At 39.4% G+C, this 18363-nt stretch overlaps 1 protein-coding gene across 3 annotated transcripts in view; it reads left to right on the top strand.

Annotated features, from left to right (window-relative positions):
- The window catches only part of PAK1 (p21 (RAC1) activated kinase 1), a 148481-nt gene that overhangs the window by 109243 nt on the left and 20875 nt on the right, over positions 1 to 18363 (top strand). For all 3 annotated transcript variants that reach the window (XM_080814910.1, XM_080814911.1, XM_080814909.1), the window contains exons 6-9: positions 7649 to 7765; positions 9168 to 9342; positions 11423 to 11486; positions 15015 to 15063. In XM_080814910.1, the coding sequence (XP_080671036.1) occupies positions 7649 to 7765; positions 9168 to 9342; positions 11423 to 11486; positions 15015 to 15063 (405 nt within the window). The remainder of the gene's footprint in view (positions 1 to 7648; positions 7766 to 9167; positions 9343 to 11422; positions 11487 to 15014; positions 15064 to 18363) is intronic.

Here is an 18363-nt window from a genome sequence, read left to right as displayed (position 1 = left end):
CTTCTATATAGGAGATTGCTACAGCTTAGGAGAAGGAGAGGGGACAGTGGAGAAACAGATTCACACATTTTAGTCTAAACTCACATTTTAGAAAGATTCCTCTGGAAATTGGCTCATGGTATTAGAATGAATTCATATATCTGTCTCTCTTGCTATGCCAAATTTCTTAATTTCAGAAAAGATCTATTAAAAAAAAAAAACAAAGCAGTGCTCCAAAATAAAAATAGAACATAAATAAGCCATTGTCAGAAATTCACAGAGGATAGAAAGCAAAGATCAGATTGATGAAAATAGAAGAAGCCATAACTTAAAGTATGTGGAAGAGAAAACTCCTGGGAAGACAAGAGTAGCTGATAAGAGTATACAATACAAGAAGAAGCAGGAAGGAGTCCTGGATCATCTTCAAGGGTAAATTATTTAAAATTCTGCATTTGAAACAGCAAGGGCAGTCTTCATCTTACAGAGAGCGAAAGGTAGCAGAATTTTGACTCTAAGCTTAAGCCAGGTAATTTCTTTCTTTCTTTCTTTTTTTTTTTTTTTTTAAGAATTTATTTATTTATTTGACACAGAGAGACACAGTGAGAGAGAGAACACAAGCAAGGGGAGGGAGAGAGGGAGAAGCAGGCTTCCTGCCAAGCAGGGAGCCTGATGCTGGATCCCAGGACTCTCTGGGGTCATGACCTGAGCTGAAGGCAGACGTTTAACAACTGAGCCTCCCAGGCGCCCCAAGCCAGATAATTTTCTAAAGAAAAGAAACTGCCTACTTGAAGAGAACTTGTGCTGTAGGTATAGGTGCTTGAGAGAGAAGCAGAGCAGAACCTGAGTTAACTACAGATCTCTGCAACAGGTATGAAGAAGGGGAAAAGGAAGAATAGGTCTGCAGTGGAAGAAAATACATTAAATTCTCCATCCCAAGAGTAAATTTTTCATATTTTGGATAATTGGAAGGAGAGGAATCTCAACCCTACATGTTCTTCTATGCCAACATACTCTAAAGTGATGCCTGCCAACAACCACATGCAGACTCTCTAACTCACATGTAGATTACATCAGACCTCCCATTCAGGAGACAGTGGAGAAACAGACACAACTGCGGAAGAAACCCATGCTGCTTACATGCACTAATCAACCTAGTTCTTCACTTAGAAGTATGAATGGATAGCCCAGGATCTCTAGATACTGGAAGGAAGGAAAGCATTAAAGAGAAGGATCAGATAAAGAAAGTAAAATTGGACCCAGAGGAAATAGATAATTCAAAGAATTTAAAAAATATATATAATATGAACATGTTATATATATAATTACATATATTATATAACATATTATACAGAGACTTTATAGATGTTGCAGCCAAAAAAACATACTGCTATTAGACCAGAGGATAAAAAAGAGTTCTTAAAAATGAAAAATGTGATTAAGGGAATAAATTCAGAAGGATTAAAAAATGCATGTAAGAATGAATAACACGACACAAAATATAAAAACAGTGGAAAATTGGGGGAATCAGGGACACCAGGGATTTACTTACGGAGATTCAAGAAGAATTAGAGAACTGGGGCACTAACATGGAAAAAATAATCAAAGGAATAATAGAAGAAACTCCCTCAGTTAAAGAAAAGCACAACCCTTCAGATGAAAGGGCAAACCAGTTATCAGATCATGTAACTGCAGAGACCCAAGGATAAAGAGAAAGAGCTTCAGACATTTCAAAGAGAATATACACCTGATGTTCCTCATTAGCAATAGGGGGCAGAGGAGCAGTATCTTCAGAGGTATGAAAAAAATTACTTAGAACCAAGAATTCTGTACCTAATCAAACTAGCATTTAAGAATGCATGAGGTCAGGGGCGCCTGGGTGGCTCAGTGGGCTAAGCCTCTGCCTTCAGCTCAGGTCATGGTTTCAGGGTCCTGGGATCGAGCCCACATTGGGCTGTCTGCTAAGCAGAGATAATATGTAAATGAATAAATAAATAAATAAATAAAATCTTAAAAAAAAAAAAGTATGCATGAGGTCAAAATAAAGACATGAAGATATAGTTTAACCACCCACAGATAATCTGACAGGCTAACAGATAATAGCAGTAATTATCTGTTAGCTCAGTTGATGATGATTAAGAATATTTCCTTAAAAATTTTTACCAAAAAAAATTATTTTTACCCAAGTATTAGATGAAAACGTCAAATAGGATTAGAATCTTTGTAATTAGTAGTTGTTTTTCTGGGATCTCTTGTAACCATTGTCCTGGAAATCCCTTTGCTGTTTTCTTTGTGTTGTTCCTTCTTCATTTTTGGTTTACTTTTGCAGTTTAGTAGAGCTCATCTTCCAGTTGCTTTGAGAAAGTAAATGGGAAGTAAATATTTTAGTGCCTTCCAAGTCTTGAAATGGAGCATGCCTATTCTGCCCCCAGATTTGATTGATACTTTGGCTGAGTCTGGAGTTCTAGATTGAGAATAATTTTCCATCAATATTTGGAAAATATTGCACTTTTGTCACATAGCATCCAGCATTGGCTATTGAATGAAGTCTGAAGTCATTTTATTCCTGCTTCTTCGTGTCTGGCCTATTTTTTTTTTTTTTCCCTTGAAAAGCTTGTGGCATCTTCTTTGTCAACATTGGTTTGAAATTTCATATTTATATCCTTATATTCATCTATTTATTTTGCAAGGGGCTTTGTGGACTCTTTAAACCTTGGAAATTCATGCCTTCAGTTCTAGGAAATTTGCTTGACTTAATTCTTTGATGATCTCTTCTGGTTTCTTTGTTTCTTCTTTCTGGAACTCTCCTGTTTAGATTTTGGACCTCCTGGACAGACTTCCCCATTTTAATTATATTTTCTCTATTTCTCTTGCCTTGATTTTTGTCCTGATTTTTTAAATTAACATATAATGTATTATTTGTCCCAGGGGTACAGGTCTGTAAATCATGAGGCTTAGACATTTCACAGCACTCACCATAGCACATACCCTCCCCAATGTCCATAACCCAGCCACCCTATCCCGACCCCCTACCCCCCAGACACCCTCAGTTTGTTTTGTGAGATTGAGAGTCTCTTATGGTTTATCTCCCTCCCAATCCCATCTTGTTTCATTTTTCCCTTCTCTACCCCCCACAACATCCCTGCCCTGCCTCTCAAATTCCTCATATCAGAGAGATCATATGATAGTTGTCTTTCTCTGATTGACTTATTTCGCTCAGCATAATACCCTCTAGTTCCATCCACCTTGTTGCAAATGGCAAGATTTCATTTCTTTGATGGCTGCATAGTATTCCGTTGTATATATACACCACATCTTTTTATCCATTCATCTGTTGATGGACATCTAGGTTCTTTCCATAGTTTGGCTATTGTGGACAGTGCTGCTATAAACACTTGGTTGCATATGCCCCTCTGTCCTGGTTTTTTGTTCATGCAACATGTGTCTAGTTTTTTGCTTAGCATAAGGTTTACAGGGTTCATCCATGTTGTAACATGTATCAGTACTTCATTCCTTTTTATGTCCTAATAATGTTCTATTGTATTGATATACTACGTTTTTTAAAAAGAGTTTTAATTTATTCATTTGAGAGAGAGAGAGAGAAAGCAAGAACATGAGTGGGGTGGGTGTAGTTAGAGGGAGAGGGAGAAGCAGACTCCCTGCTAAGCAGAGAGCCTAGCATGGGGCTCAGTCCCAGGACCCCAGGGTCATGACCTGAGCCGAAGTCAGATGCTTAACCATCTGAGTCACCCAGGCACCCCTGATATACTACGTTTTTAATCCATTCATCAGTTGATGGGCATTTGGGTTGTTTCTACTTTTTGGCTATCAGTAATGCTCATTCATGTATGAATTTTGTGTGGCTGTATATTTTCACTTCTCTTGGGTATATACCCAGGAGTGGGATTGCTAAGTCATATGATAACTCTGCATTTAACCTTTTGAGGAACTGCCAGGCTGTTTTCCACAGTGGCTGCACCATTTTACACTCCTACAAGCAGTTTGGAGGGTTCCAATTTCTCTATATCTTCCCCCACATCTGTTATTCTGGTTTTTTATTATAGCCATCTTAATGGGCGTGAAATGGTATCTCACTGGGTTTTGATTTACATTTCTCAGTGGGTAATGATGTTGAGCATCTTTTCATGTGTTTATTGGCCATTTGTTTATCTCTTTGGAGAAATGTCTTTCCTGTTGTTGATCTCTAATTTAATTCCATGGTGTCAAAGAATACATATTATGTGTTTTTAATCCTTTTAAATTTAGTGATGTGTTTTGTGGCCTTGCATATGGTCTGTCCTGAAGAATGACCTATATGTGGTTAAAAAGAATGTGTCTTCGGGGCGCCTGGGTGGCTCAGTGGGTTAAATCCTCTGCTTTCGGCTCAGGTCATGATCCCAGGGTCCTGGGATCGAGCCCCACATTGGGCTCTCTGCTCAGCGGGAAGCCTGCTTCCTCCTCTCCCTCTGCCTGCCTCTCTGCCTACTTGTGATCTATCTCTCTCTGTCAAATAAATAAATAAAATCTTTAAAAAAAAAAAAAAAGAATGTGTCTTCTGCAGATCTTGGGTAGAATGTCCTGTATATGTCAGTTAGATTGAATTGATTGATAGTATTATTCAAGTTTTCTATAACTTGGTTAATTTTTAATCTTTTTTAAAAGATTTTATTTATTTATTTGACAGGAAGAGATCACAAGTAGGCAGAGAGGTGGGCAGAGAGAGAGAGAGAGAGGTGGAAGCAGGCTCCCTGCTGAGCAGAGAGCCCGATGCGGGGCTCGATCCCAGGATCCTGGGATCATGACCTGAGCGGAAGGCAGAGGCTTTAACCCATTGAGCCACCCAGGGGCCCCAATAATTTGGCTAATATTTATTCTTGTTCTCTTAATTATTGAGATCTCTTTGAGGTCTGTTTCAGCTTTTACTTTCTGCTTGGCTCTTTTGAATTTTTAATTATATGCTCACAGCTAAGCTTGTAAGGCTAGTGTGAGGCCTCTCTTGTGTCTGCTATGCCTTTGAGCAGCCCCAGCTAGAAATTTGTTTGCCCTATGCAGGACTACAATCTCAGGCTAGCAGATCTGAGCAGTTGGCCTCTTTTGCTAACCCCTCTGGGAAGTCACGTCCATTAACAGCACCACTAGACCTGGGCATTGTCCACTGCTCCAGATGAAAGTGAGTCCGCTTGGGTGATGTCATTATAGCCTGCCTCATCCTGGAAAAACCCCCACTCTAACAGAGCTGGGGTGGGATGGATGGAAGCAGCTCTGAGCCAGAACATCAGAGGTTCTTACTGCTTTTATCTGGAGTTCAGCAGTTTTTATATCGTGAGTGTTTCTTAGCAACATAAATAGGCCTCGCAGAAGTATTGGGACATACCACGCATGTTTGCATCTCCGGATCTTTGTACTTCTTCCACCTGCCATGAATATTCTTCTCCCAGAGAGTCCATGGCTTGCTGTCTCAATTCATTCAGGCCACTGCTTATTTGACTTCTCATTAGAGAGCCCTTTTCCATGACTACTCTGTTTAAAGTAATACTTCCCCACACCTAACCAATTACTACTCTCATGTGTAAATCTTATTACTGCCTGGCACTTTGGTAATTTATTTCAACTATATTTTCTTCTACAATGCAAGCACAGGACCAGGGACTGTATCTATTTTGTCCTTTCATAGCCTCAGAACCTAGAATAGAGCCTGGTACACAGTGAATGAATACATGAGTTGAAGTCATTGGCGTTTTAAAAAGAGGTTTGTGGTTATTAGACATAATGATAACTTAATTGATTCCTTGCATCTTTCTAGCTCCTTAGCACTTATTTACAAAGTGTTTTTATGCCCACATCACTTCATTTCATCCTCCAATGGCCCTTTGAAGTGTCATTATCCCTATCTTATAGATAAGAAACTTGTGACTTAGGGTGGCACAGCTTTGCCTAAGGACACAGGGAGAAGAAGTAAAAATCTGGGATAAAATCCTGTATCTCTTGATTCTAGTATTGTTAACATTACCACTCAAAGCCATTACCTGTGGAAATAAAAGGTATTGCAAGGGAAAGTGATGAGATCCCCTTTTCTGCAGAGTTTTAGGAAGCAAACACACCTGTTAAACTGTGTTTATAGTATACATTGGGGCCACCTGATGAAGAGGCTGCTGAGTAACTTTGTTCCCATTTTGGGTTTCTACTTAAATTTTGTTGGGTAGAATAGTGGGGAGAAAAGAAATTAGAGCAGAAAAATACCAAAATATGTACTTAGGGAAAGATCTCTATTGGATTTTAGAACTGGAAGTGACTTAAGGTCACCCCTCAAATTATATCACTCCTTTCCCTCCACATTCCTCAAATGATGAAACTTGAGACCAAGAGGATAAATTCTTTCACTGTGGTCACCAAAACTAGCTGCTTACATACAGCTGGGCTGTCAATTTTTAAGTTATGCCCTGCACCAGTGGTCCTGTTAGGATCGATGAGATTGCCAGTTTTCCTTTTCTTAGTGTGTCAAATGTGGTAAATACCAGTCTTCCACATAGGAGTTCTTGTCTAGTATTCCACTAGGTAAGTTCCTTCATTTAGCTCCTGTCATTCCAACCCCTGGCGTTCCTCTTTCCAGAGGCCCCAAATGGCAGGCAGGAGGGGGGTTCACCCTCTCCCTGTCTCCCATACCAGACTATGAGCTGCTTTAGGACATGGACCGTCTTTTCCATCTTTGTACCTCTGTGTCAACAGTATCCATCATGCTATTTTACTGAGTACAGAATGGGTGCTCTGAAAATATCTCAAACAGTTGAGTTAGGCCAATATATATTAAAAGATCCCTATTGCCTCTCTGGTCCTATGCTGTCATCATTTAATCTCTATCAGAAAACTCATGTTTTGGAGCTACTCTCTCTCTTGAATAAACAGAAATGGTATGGTATTTTTTGCCTGGACCTGCCCTAAAACCTGCTGCTCTTGGCCCAGGTTTGTTATAGTTTGCATGGAAAAATCAAGTTGCTGAGATTATAGCAGATTCAATTAGCAGTGCTGGTAAGGTTCATTCTTGGATAGGGCAAAAGATTAGTGAAATGGATAGCATCCAGTCTGGGGAGGAGCTCACAGTGCTCTTGAGGCAAGGGGCTCCTGATACTCTGTATCTTCAGGTTGAGGCAAGGGTACCTGATGCGATAATGTGTCTAGTAGGTTTTAGTAAGGAAAGGAAAAGGAGAGGCAAAAGTCTGTCTGGACTCCCATTTACCATATCAGAAAGAAATAAGGAATTATAATGATAAACGTCATAAAAATTCAGGCTTTTGATCCCTTTCCCACGTTTTGTATTTTATTACCTGTTCAGCGTGGAGAGTGAAATTCATGGAAAAAGAACTGTGAGCTTGTCTTTAGAATTTGGACTAGGGAAGGCAAATAGAGAATCTGTAAGCTGGCTTCCCAATCTACAACTAGGCTTTGGGTAGGAGAAGGAACTCCCAAGGGACTGAGAGGAGAGTAATGGCTAAAAGAAGAGAGGGAAGCTGACTGAGTTCCTGGGACTGGCTACACAAAGGTGGAGAGTGTGGAGGCTGCTGTGGGTTTGAGAAGGGGTGTCAGAATGAGATTTCTTCTGGGGATTGGTGATCCTGGTAGCTTAAGCGTCATGTCAAACTGGACCTGATGAAAGTGGCTTTTTTCTGCTGTCCAGAATGTGAAGACGGTGTCTGAGACCCCTGCAGTGCCACCAGTTTCAGAAGACGAAGATGATGATGATGATGCTACCCCACCTCCAGTGATTGCTCCACGCCCAGAGCACACAAAATCTGTGAGTCTGTGGGGATGTGAACAGCTTTCAGATTTATTAGAGCTTGCAGGGGTGGGATGGGTTGGTGCTGAGGCCTAGAGGTTTAATACTCTGGTAGGGGTTCTTGGATTTTGGAGCTGGTGAAATCACAGAACCACCTTGACTGAAAAGTACTTTCTGTATGATTAAAGACAAGAAATGGTATATTTATTTGTTACTGGTTTACAGATAGTCCTGAAGTGTCCTAGATAATTGGTGTTTATGCTAACTCAGCCCTAGTTTACTTAGCCTGTCCTCCAAAGACAGGAAGATACACAGAATTAATGTTACTTAGTGCAGGGCTAACATAAATTATTCTAGTCTCCTGGGAAGCAACAAATTAGCCTGCTGCAGATCTTTTCTTCCCTGCTAAATGTGTAGCATTCTACCTCTTAGAACATCATTGATGATACTGAAAGACCCAAAGGAATTTATAAATACATTAGTGCTATTAATATGCTGGACATCAGGAGTGCATTTTGATGCCGGATATTGGCAATGATTTTTATTTAACTTCCTCTGAGGTTTTTGCATCTCAGAATAGCCACAGTCCCTCTGCCCTCACTTTGCACAATCTGGTTCCCATGCCTTTTACTTGATTTAGTATCACTGAGCACTGACCTGTCATCAGATGATACTCTATTAATGTTTCTTTGTTTGGACTTTTTATATGATGAGAGCTTTATAATGAAAGAATGATCTGGGGCTTAAACTCTTTGATAATACAAAAAAAGGCTGCCTTTGGAGTAGAACATTCAGGGAGGTTTTCAAGCAGAAGTTGGTTGACTGGCTATGGGAGATGGTGTGGACGAATTCAAGGGGTTTAGATAACCTTTTAGGATGAGAACTTACAAACAGTATCTATGGAATCACCCTTTCTATAGGTCACAAATCACCTGAACAATAATGAGCTTCAAAATTGGAGAGTTGTCAAGATACCTCATATTGATATGGTGTTTTTCAGTTTGCAAGCTTGTTCATTTAAAAAATGTTCCCACTAAACCATGAAATTCTCAAAAATAGAGGAAACATAAATGAATTGGTAGTGCTTAGCATAGCTCTTGGCAGGTATTAGAAAGGTGGTAAATAGTGAGTGACAAATGAATTAATAAATTTGATCTTCCTAAGCATTCCTTTCTAAAAAGACATTGTTATTTCCTAATTTCTGTTGTGTGTAGTGAGAACAAGGAAGGCCATTCCACCCACAGAGGATGGGCCTGGACACAGAGGAGGAAGAACATAGATTTTGTCCTAGGAAAAGGGATGAGTTTATTGGGATTTGTTCTTTTGTGGATCTTCTAACACATACATGTAAAAGTGGTTCCCAAGTGTCCCCTGTGCTAACAAAAACTGGCCTTGGCAAATTCTTATACCAACAACGCAGGTATATACACGGTCTGTGATAGAACCAATTCCTGTTACTCCAACTCGGGATGTGGCTACATCTCCCATTTCACCTACTGAGAATAATACCACTCCACCAGATGCTCTGACCCGAAATACTGAGAAGCAGAAGAAGAAGCCTAAAATGTCTGATGAGGAGATCTTGGAGAAATTACGTAAGCACTTTTCTAAACTTTCCTTCTGTATGTGACTGAATGAGCACAAAGATGGAAAAATATTGCTAAACGGATCCCAATCCTATGCTTGGTCTGTGTGACTGCCTGGCTATGCTTGATATCTTAGCCACATAAAGTGTACTTCTCACCTTACTCCTGCACCCACCTCCTCTGTCTCAGCAGCCGCAATTGGATATCACATAGGATGGGAATTGAGGAGAGAGTGGATAGCTCACTTCAAGGGCTAGGCATCTCTCAACCTTAAAAATAAAATAAAATTTTATTTTGATATAAAAATATATATTTTATTTTTTTATAAAAAATAGCTTTTATGTAGTAAATAGTCTGGAATGTTGTGTTGAGAAAGACTGAGGCCTTGCCCATACCTGGTAGGAAAGATTGCTGTGATTATTGGTGCTTACCATTGGCTTAGGAAAAGACTGGTCTGCCATCCTGGTTGTGGGAAAAGAGGGAAGGGAAACTAACATTTTGCAAGCCTATACTGTGTACCAAATGACAAGCAAGGTATTTTCTTCACTTTTTTGGTCCCTTTATTGCTCAGATTAACCCTGGGAGGGCAGACATTATAATCTTCATTTTTTACAGTTAAGGTATTTGATGCTCAGGGATGCTAAATACTCTGTCCAAGGTCACACAGCCAGAAGGTAACAGAGCTGGGGTCAGAGCCCAGCTTGTGCTCCTGTAATTAGAGCATGCTGCCTCTTGCTCTCAGGTGGAAACTTCCATTTTGTTTTCTTTAGTAGCCAGAAATGGGGTATATTAGAGTAGCTTGTTTCTGTGTCTCAGTAAACTACAAGACAATTCATATTAGAAAGAGGGACAAGGTTGACCTTTGGGCTTGGAAAAATCATTTATGAGACCTTTCATTTATCCTTTGTACCTACTTACTTCTAAAGGGGATTTGATGTGACTGTTTTGGCCAACTGCACAAACTAGCACTGCTCTCTAAAGCCTAGGTTTCTGGTTCTTTAGCTTAGCAGCTCTCAATTTCTTCCTGATGATTCTTGTTTGATTTTTTAAAAAATTTCACTCTTTTAAAGTTGCCCTTGCCCAGAGCCCTTATGAAATGATAAAGTAAGAAAAGCTACTTACCTAACCATCTGTTTACTCCTATATATAGTGTTTTTCTCTGAACCAGATTTGTCATACTTAGAACTTCGAATTGTGAAAAGCAGACTGGCCTGAGAGTTAAGGGCACTTGGGTTGAAGCCCTAGCCCTGCCACTGACTTGGGTCTTAGGCAATTTCCTATTGTCTTCTGGGCCTCCTTTAGCTCATCTTTTAAATAGGGATGTTAATACCTCTCTTATTTGTAAAGCAGATGAAATAATATATGTGAAAATATCAAATCTTAGTAATTGGTGTTAGGGAGAGCACACTGGACTGGGAGACCAAAAACCAAACTCCTAATCTTAGCTCTGACACCAGTTTGCTGTGTGACCTTGGGGGAAGTATCTTCCCTTCTGTGGGACTCAGTTTCACCATCTCTGGAGTACAAGTTTTGAAACCCAACCTCTCTCACACTTTTCTGTCTTTGCACTTGAATTACTGTGTGCTGTAACCTCTCCCAACTTTCTCTCCCTGGCTAACTCCTGCTTATCCTATAAAAATCAGTCCAGATATCACTTACTTTCTGAAGCCTTTCCAGTCTGTATTTTATGCCTCTTTCTGTATTGCAACAATTGTATTTTCATGGAACTTTATGCTTACATGAGACTGAGCTTCTTGAGAGGAAGGACTGTTTTAACTGTGCCTTATCTATCCCTTTATTCTTGGTATTCAACATAGGGTTTGGTACATAGTAAGTGAGCATATTAAATGAGTAAGTGTTTATTGAATGAATGAATTTAAAAATGAACGAATACTGTGAATAAAAACAGTAAGGAGATGAAACTTTTGGTTGGAACTTACAGGTAAAATCTAAGGACCTGCTTAGTATGGCTTTGGGCATTGGAGGTAGTTCTTTAATCCTTCCAGCTGCAGGGTTTGGGGGAATATGGGGCCCGTTTTGTATCTTGATCTGGGAAAAAAATGATTCATGGTCTCTGTTTCTTTCAAAGGGAGCATAGTGAGTGTGGGCGATCCTAAGAAGAAATATACACGGTTTGAGAAGATTGGACAAGGGTTAGTAGGGGCATTTTCTTTCCCTAGAGAAATGACTTAAAAATTGTGTATGCTGGTATATATGATTTTGCTTTTGTTTTGCCTCTCATAAACCTTGTTCTTTCTCTACCTCGTCCCTGACCCATCTGGAGGTGTTATGTTAGGCTGACTTCAGGTTTGGCAGAATTATGCTTAGTTTGAGAGATGTGCCATTAGCTGACCATGTTGCTAAAAATAATCATTCAGTGAGAAAGCAAAAACCATTTACTTTGATAGCACAAAACCTGCTTCCCAGATTACAGCTCTGCTTTTTCAGATTAACCTGGTTTACCTGGCACTGAGACTTAACAGCACTAATATGAAATGGGAGGCTCAGAACTGCAGACCCCTCTGCTAGTGTAAAGGGACCTGTTTTTCTAGGTGGATGCCAGGATTCATGGCTGCTCTCTGATTTCTTCTCTGCATCTTGCATGCTGCCCTCAGTGTACTGAACTCAGCAGATCTTACCTGAGTTCCTGTTTATGTGCTAGACAGTATGAATACAGCTATGAATCAGACACAGACTCTGTCTTCAAAGACCATGTTTATGGAAAGAGACTGTCGAACACAAAATTATAATATACTATGATAAGTCTTAAAATTGTTTTACCATTGTTTTGAGCAAAAGAAGCCAGATATAAAAGACCAGAAACTGTATGATTTTGTTTACATGAAGTTCAAGAACAGGCAGAACTAATTTATGCTAATAGAAGTCAGAATAATGGTTGTGTCTGGGAAGGGCATGTGCATTGGGAAGGAGCATAAGGAGCTTTTGGGGATGATCTTTGTGGTGAACACATGGGTTTTTAGATATTGAAAAATCATCAAGTTGTACACTTAAGATTTGTGCAGATTACTTTATACCTTGGTATAAAAAAGCAAAATAATGAGATTTCAACAGGCCTACCCAAATAGCTAAAATTAAAAAGAAATTAGAAAAAAAAGTATCTGATTTGTAGAAAACTCAAGAGTGTTGATTTCATGAAAGCATTGTTGCTAATGAAGTCTTTGAAGTTTTGTTTCAGTTTTCTTTCTTGTGCATGTAAGAACATTTGAAAATAAGATAAAATATTGCATTATATAATGACATATCTGTACAGCATTCTTCAGCTTACATCTCTTATTTGCATCTGTTATTTAATTTAATCCTTGAAATCACCCTGGATTTTATCTTTTCCTGGTCCAGCCCTTTTCCTACTAGACATGCTTTTGTGAGTCTGAACTGGTAGAAGGTAGTTAACCTTGAAGAGAAATTATTTTCCTTGCCTCAAAATAATCTGGGATGGCATTTCCTGTAGTTATTACATTGAGATATTAAGAATATCTTAGCAGAAAGATACACAGACAAATGTGAGCAAGTTAGGTCCCATTTATGGGCTTCAGTTTCTTTGTCCATAAATTTAAGGGAGAGATTGTGGACTCAGAGTCTTTCACCTCCAGAACTTCTGACCTTTTTTTCATTCAGATGTATGAGGCCCATAAATAGGCAACATCTGCAAAATGTTTTTTCTGTTGCTTACTTGACAGTTCTGTTAGTGCTAGGGGAGGAATGAAATATTTATTAAGCACCTATTCCATGTTTTTAAAATATAAATGCCGGGATGCCTGGCTGTCTCAGTCAGTAGAGCATGCGAGTCTTGATCTCAGGGAGATGAGTTCAAGCCCATGTTGGGCGTGGAGCCTACTTAAAAAAAGTCAAAAGAAATACAGGCTACACAAATATGATGGATTGGTACTATTATATTTTTTGCTTGTTTTTTCCCTTTAAGACCTGAAGGTTTTTTTTTTTTTTTTTTGACCTGGAATTCATATGTCTTTTCAGGTAGAAATAACCAGTGGGCCTGACTTCTAGACCTCTGTAATCATGGAGACATAGTCCCAGAATGTCCAGTCCCCTGGGGCCTGGGCATATTTGCCCTTTAAGAATGATGCTTCTGGTAGGATGGGGAGGATGGGTGTAGGATGATAGATACCAGCTTTATGACAGAAAATGGCTGAAGATAGAATGATAAGGCAATGGGAAGGTAACTGCCAATACGAGTAATCCAATTCTTATAGCCCATATCTTAGGATCACAATTTCCTGGCATGTAGGTAAGCTTCCAACTAAAGGTGGTGTGGAAGCTGGTGACCATAATTCCTAGCTGCAAGGCATACTTAGAATTGACTTTTCTCCCTAAATTGACCTGACTTCCCTGGATAGTATAATCTCAGGGCTTGCCTGGAATGCATTTTATTAATACATAAAAAATAAATCTGATGTATGGATTGTATAGTTAGAATATTGTTATATATCACTCATCTACAAATATACAGGGCTCATGATTATAGGCACAAAGTGAAGTTCTCGGAAATGTAGAATGGACATGATTGCTTTCCTAGCATTATTCATAGTATTTCTCTGCCTCCCTTCCTCCTACTCTCTTTCTTTCTGTTTGTATGTGTGAGTGTGTATATGTTTGTGTATGTATGTACATTATATGCATGTGTATGTATAGTGAGATTATTTTTACCTTGGAGATGGGGTAAGAATTAGATCATATTTTCTAGGAGCATATGCGTTTGAAAAAACATTTAATATTTCATGTTTGAAAAAGTGAAAACCTATTTTACAATATAAACTGCAAAATAAAACTCATATCCTTTTCTATGATAAATGATTGAAAACACTGTTCTAAAAGTTCATAATGTAAAAGCTGGAAAGGCACCATGAGATTATTTTTCTAGTCTTTTAGTTGTTATAGTTTTTTTAATATGAATTATAATTGAATAATACACATGTAAGTGTACAACTCAATGAATTTTAAAAAAACAAACACACCCATGTAACCAGTACCTACATTAAGAAACAGATCATTAGTGTTACCCCAGAAGTCTATACCCCTTCTTGCTTAAAATATAAGCCATCCTCCAACTTCATTCTGAAAATTTCCCTTGGGCCACTTTCTTCTCACTCCTCACCCCTGGTTGAAAATTATAGATCTCATCTTACCGAGATATACAGATGAAGAGTTTGAGGCCAAAGGGGGTTAAAGGAGAGGATGATGAGAGAAGAGGATCAATCATCCATCAAGGATGATGGAGAAGAGGAGAAGAAGTAAGAGCAGGAAACTAGCCTATATTGAAGACCTATTTTATAATTCTAGGCACTTGGCTAAGTGCTTTATGAACTAATTGATTCAAATTCTCTTATCTCTTATCTTTACCAATGAGGAAAGTAAAGCTCAGAGAAATTAACTTGCTCAAGGTCATATAGCTAGCAGTTACTAGGTAGACGCTTCAGAATGAAACTTAGGTCTTTTGGCCACTAGAGCCTGTATTCTCTTTCTACCTTATACTGTCTCTCACATTTGAGAATAGAGTAGGGGGAAGGGGTGTTGGGGAGGATTATTTTTGCTGCTATTATTATTAACACTTGCATTGCCAGATTGTATATAGAGATGTATTTGACAGATGTCACTTCATTTAATCCCTATGTTTTTTTTTTCTCTCTCTCTCACCTGTCGTTCAGTGCTTCAGGCACTGTGTACACTGCAATGGATGTGGCCACAGGACAGGAGGTGAGTATTAACCACCAACTATTGCTCCTTCAGTTCTACTGGGTTGTTGTTATTATTAATTATTATTATTATTATTATTTTGGCTAATTTTTAGTCCTTCTTAGCTCAATAGGGATACTTCTGTTTTCTTACTATGGCAGACTAGAACTAAACAGAGTAGTAACATGATGAAACTTATAGATTTTGGAAAAAGTCTCTACGGCTATAGTGTGGGGAACAGATTAGAGGAGATAAGCTTGGAGCAGATGAGTCAGGCGGTTATTGTGTAATTCTAGGTGAGAGATGATGGTTTGGACTAAGGTGGTAGCATAGTATGAATGGAGGGAAGTGGCTGGATTTGAGAGGTACTTAGGTGGATTTGACAGAATTTGGCGAGTGACTGAATGTGAGGATGACTCACAACTGAGTGATCCTGGTCAAGGAGAAAGTAAAAAGGTAGAGGTATATGGTTAAAGAAGTTGGATACTGCCTGAGAGACCCTCTTGTGGAATTGCCTAGTGGACTATTGTATATATAAGTTTGGTGTTTGGTAGAGGAATCTGATGTGGAAGAAATTTAACTTTTTTTTTCTTTAAAGATTTATTTATGTATTTATTTGTTTAGAGTGAGCAAGTGACAGTGGGGAGGGGTGGAGGGAGAGGAAGAGAGAGAATCCCAAGCAGACTCCATGCCAAGCATGGAGCCCTGTGCAGGGCTCAATCCCACAACCCTGAGATCATGACCTGAGCCGAAATCAAGAGTTGGATGTTCAATCGACTGAGCCAACCAGGTGCTCCTGGTGTGGAAGAGATTTAAACATGTCTCTTGACTCATAATCCTTCCTTTACTCTGTGCCCAGGATTCCCATGGACATTAAGTCCTCATTTGGAGGCACCTCTTTGTCTCCTTCATTTCATTATGTTGGGAGAGCTCTGACTTTATTGCTAAGACCTGGTGACCCAAGAGCTGTAGCAGAAGGAAACCATGAAGGGAATATAGAGTACTGGAGGTTTTCTTGCACTCTACTCTTTGGTTGCAGGGCAGGAGTGTTGGCAGATGTGCTGTGGGTGGGAGCGGCCCAAGGAAGTCCTTAGTTCATAGAATGCCAGGACTCAGAGGTTGTGAGAGAGACCTCCTGTTCTGGTCACAGAGTTGGGCTCATTGGAGCGAGGCTACTAGGATCTGTTTGTATATGTTTGGTAATTGAAACCCCCTGGTATACTGTAAAAAGCAAGTTTAATAGGATTAGCACATATTTCACCGTGCTCTTGTGAGTCATTTATAAGCATCTAGACCAAATATTGAGGCTCTGTTGAAGGTAATTATTATGATTAAGGATTTATTCATTGTTCGTTGAGATGAAAATTCAACAACCTAGATGTTTACTGTTACTTATGTAATTTTGGGCAGGTCATTTGACTTCCCTAAGCCTGAATTTTATTTATTTACAAAATGTGCATGATAACATATACCTTCCAAAAGTGTTGAAAGAATTCATTAAAGCAGTGCATATGAAAATACATCATAAACTTTAAGTATTAAAGTTACATATTTATCACATACAGAAAAATTACATATTTATTAGTTTTTATATGTTCCTTAAAGCAATTGCTGAAGATGAGCCTTATGCCACACTTTGTGCTAAGAACCATGTGGAATATTGAGTCCTGTGCAGGTACACAGACATTAAAATCATATATAAGTGTTAGAGGCCGCACTTTCCATTGGATACGTGTGGAAGTCTTATAGTATGGAGAACAGATTGGAGGATGGGAGCCTGCATTAAAGTAACGATGAGTAAGGAAGGATGGTATCATTGTGCCAGTTTTAAACATGGTGAATTGGAGGCAGAGATAGAAAAGAGGTGGTTATACTGATCCTAAGAAGAACCCTGTGAGGTAGATAATATTATTTCCTTCTTACTGATTAGAAATTTGAGGCTGAGGGAGTTTAAATAACTTTTGCAGGTTTATGCTACAAGCAGTTAGCAAGGATGGGGTTAGAATCCTGATTTTAAAGCCTAAACCTTGCTTTCTGGACTGCAAAGCCACAGCAGAACTGAGAGTAGGTTCTAGGTCCCTTTGTCATGTTTCTGGCCTCTGGGACCCTACAGCTCTTGATGGAAGACAGTGATGGGCAGTTGCTGGAGGCCTGGAGCCTGCGTGTATGAGAAGTTGGCCACAGGAAACAGAAATTTGACTTTACCATATGCCTGCCTGTGGTTACAAAACTATGAATGGAAGCAAGTCCATTAGCGTGGCTAATGCAGTGCGGTCAAGAAGGCCTCATTTGCTGCCCCAGGGAGTATAAATCTTTAGTGAAGTTGGCGAGATGCTCTCAAGTCTTTGTGAGTGCTCATTGGGGGTTATCCACCGGGGAAGAGCAGAAGTATTGTCTGTCACGTCTAGGAAGCTTAGCATGTTAGTGCCAGGAAGTCTCCCAGTTACACAATTATTTTGCAAGCCCATTTTTAGAGGGAGTGTGTTTAATAGAAAGAATAGACTGGAAGAGACTTTGGAGTCAAATGGACCTGAGGGCATTGATTATGATGTTGGGCAATTTTCTTGTACGCCTCAGTTTCCATTCCCTTTCCTGAAAAGTCAGATAATGATTTTTACTTGGAGGGTTGTTGTTAGCTATTGCTGAAGTAACGTTACTAGAGTACCCGACATAGCCCCTAGCACATAAGTAAGCATTGCATAAACAGTATTGGCGGGAAGGTGGCTGGTTTTTGTTGTTGTTCCTGTTGATGTTGTCATTCTTGCTGCTCAGTACCAGATATTCCCCAAATGCAGTTGTTACTGCAGTTTGCATTTGCATTGTTGTCTTCCTTTATTATTTAAAATTTTTACTTATATTTGAGTAACACACTGGCTGCTATCTCCTATTTAGTTGTCAAAACAATCCTGCAAAGAGGGGAACCAGGATTGGTGTTATTATCCTCGGTGTATTGATGGAGAGACTGAGGCACAGAGAGCTTGTGATTGGTCAAGGTCAGTAAATGATAGACCCAGAGCTTAGGTCCTCAGCACTCAGACCCAGTTCTTTTTCTGTTATAAGAATGCTCTGTGCTAGCCTAAAAGGGACTGAATGGGTGAAGGACATTTAGCCTAGCCCATAGTTAGTGAATATTGAAAAGGACCCCTGGTATCTTGCCACCACCTCTATGTTATCCTTTGCCTGCCAGTCATCTCTCTTGCTGCTTCCAGCAGTGACCTCTCTGAGGTTCATAAGCCCTTTCCAATCCTCTAGGATGACCAGATGAACTCTAAAGGCACTCCTTTGCCTCCAGATCTTAATATATGTTTTAAGGGCTCACTA

Source organism: Martes martes (assembly GCF_963455335.1).
Source record: "Martes martes genome assembly, chromosome: 10".
NCBI classification, from domain to species: domain Eukaryota; kingdom Metazoa; phylum Chordata; class Mammalia; order Carnivora; family Mustelidae; genus Martes; species Martes martes.
The sequence above is the reverse complement of the archived record's forward strand: the minus strand, read 5'-3'. Positions and strand labels throughout refer to the sequence as shown.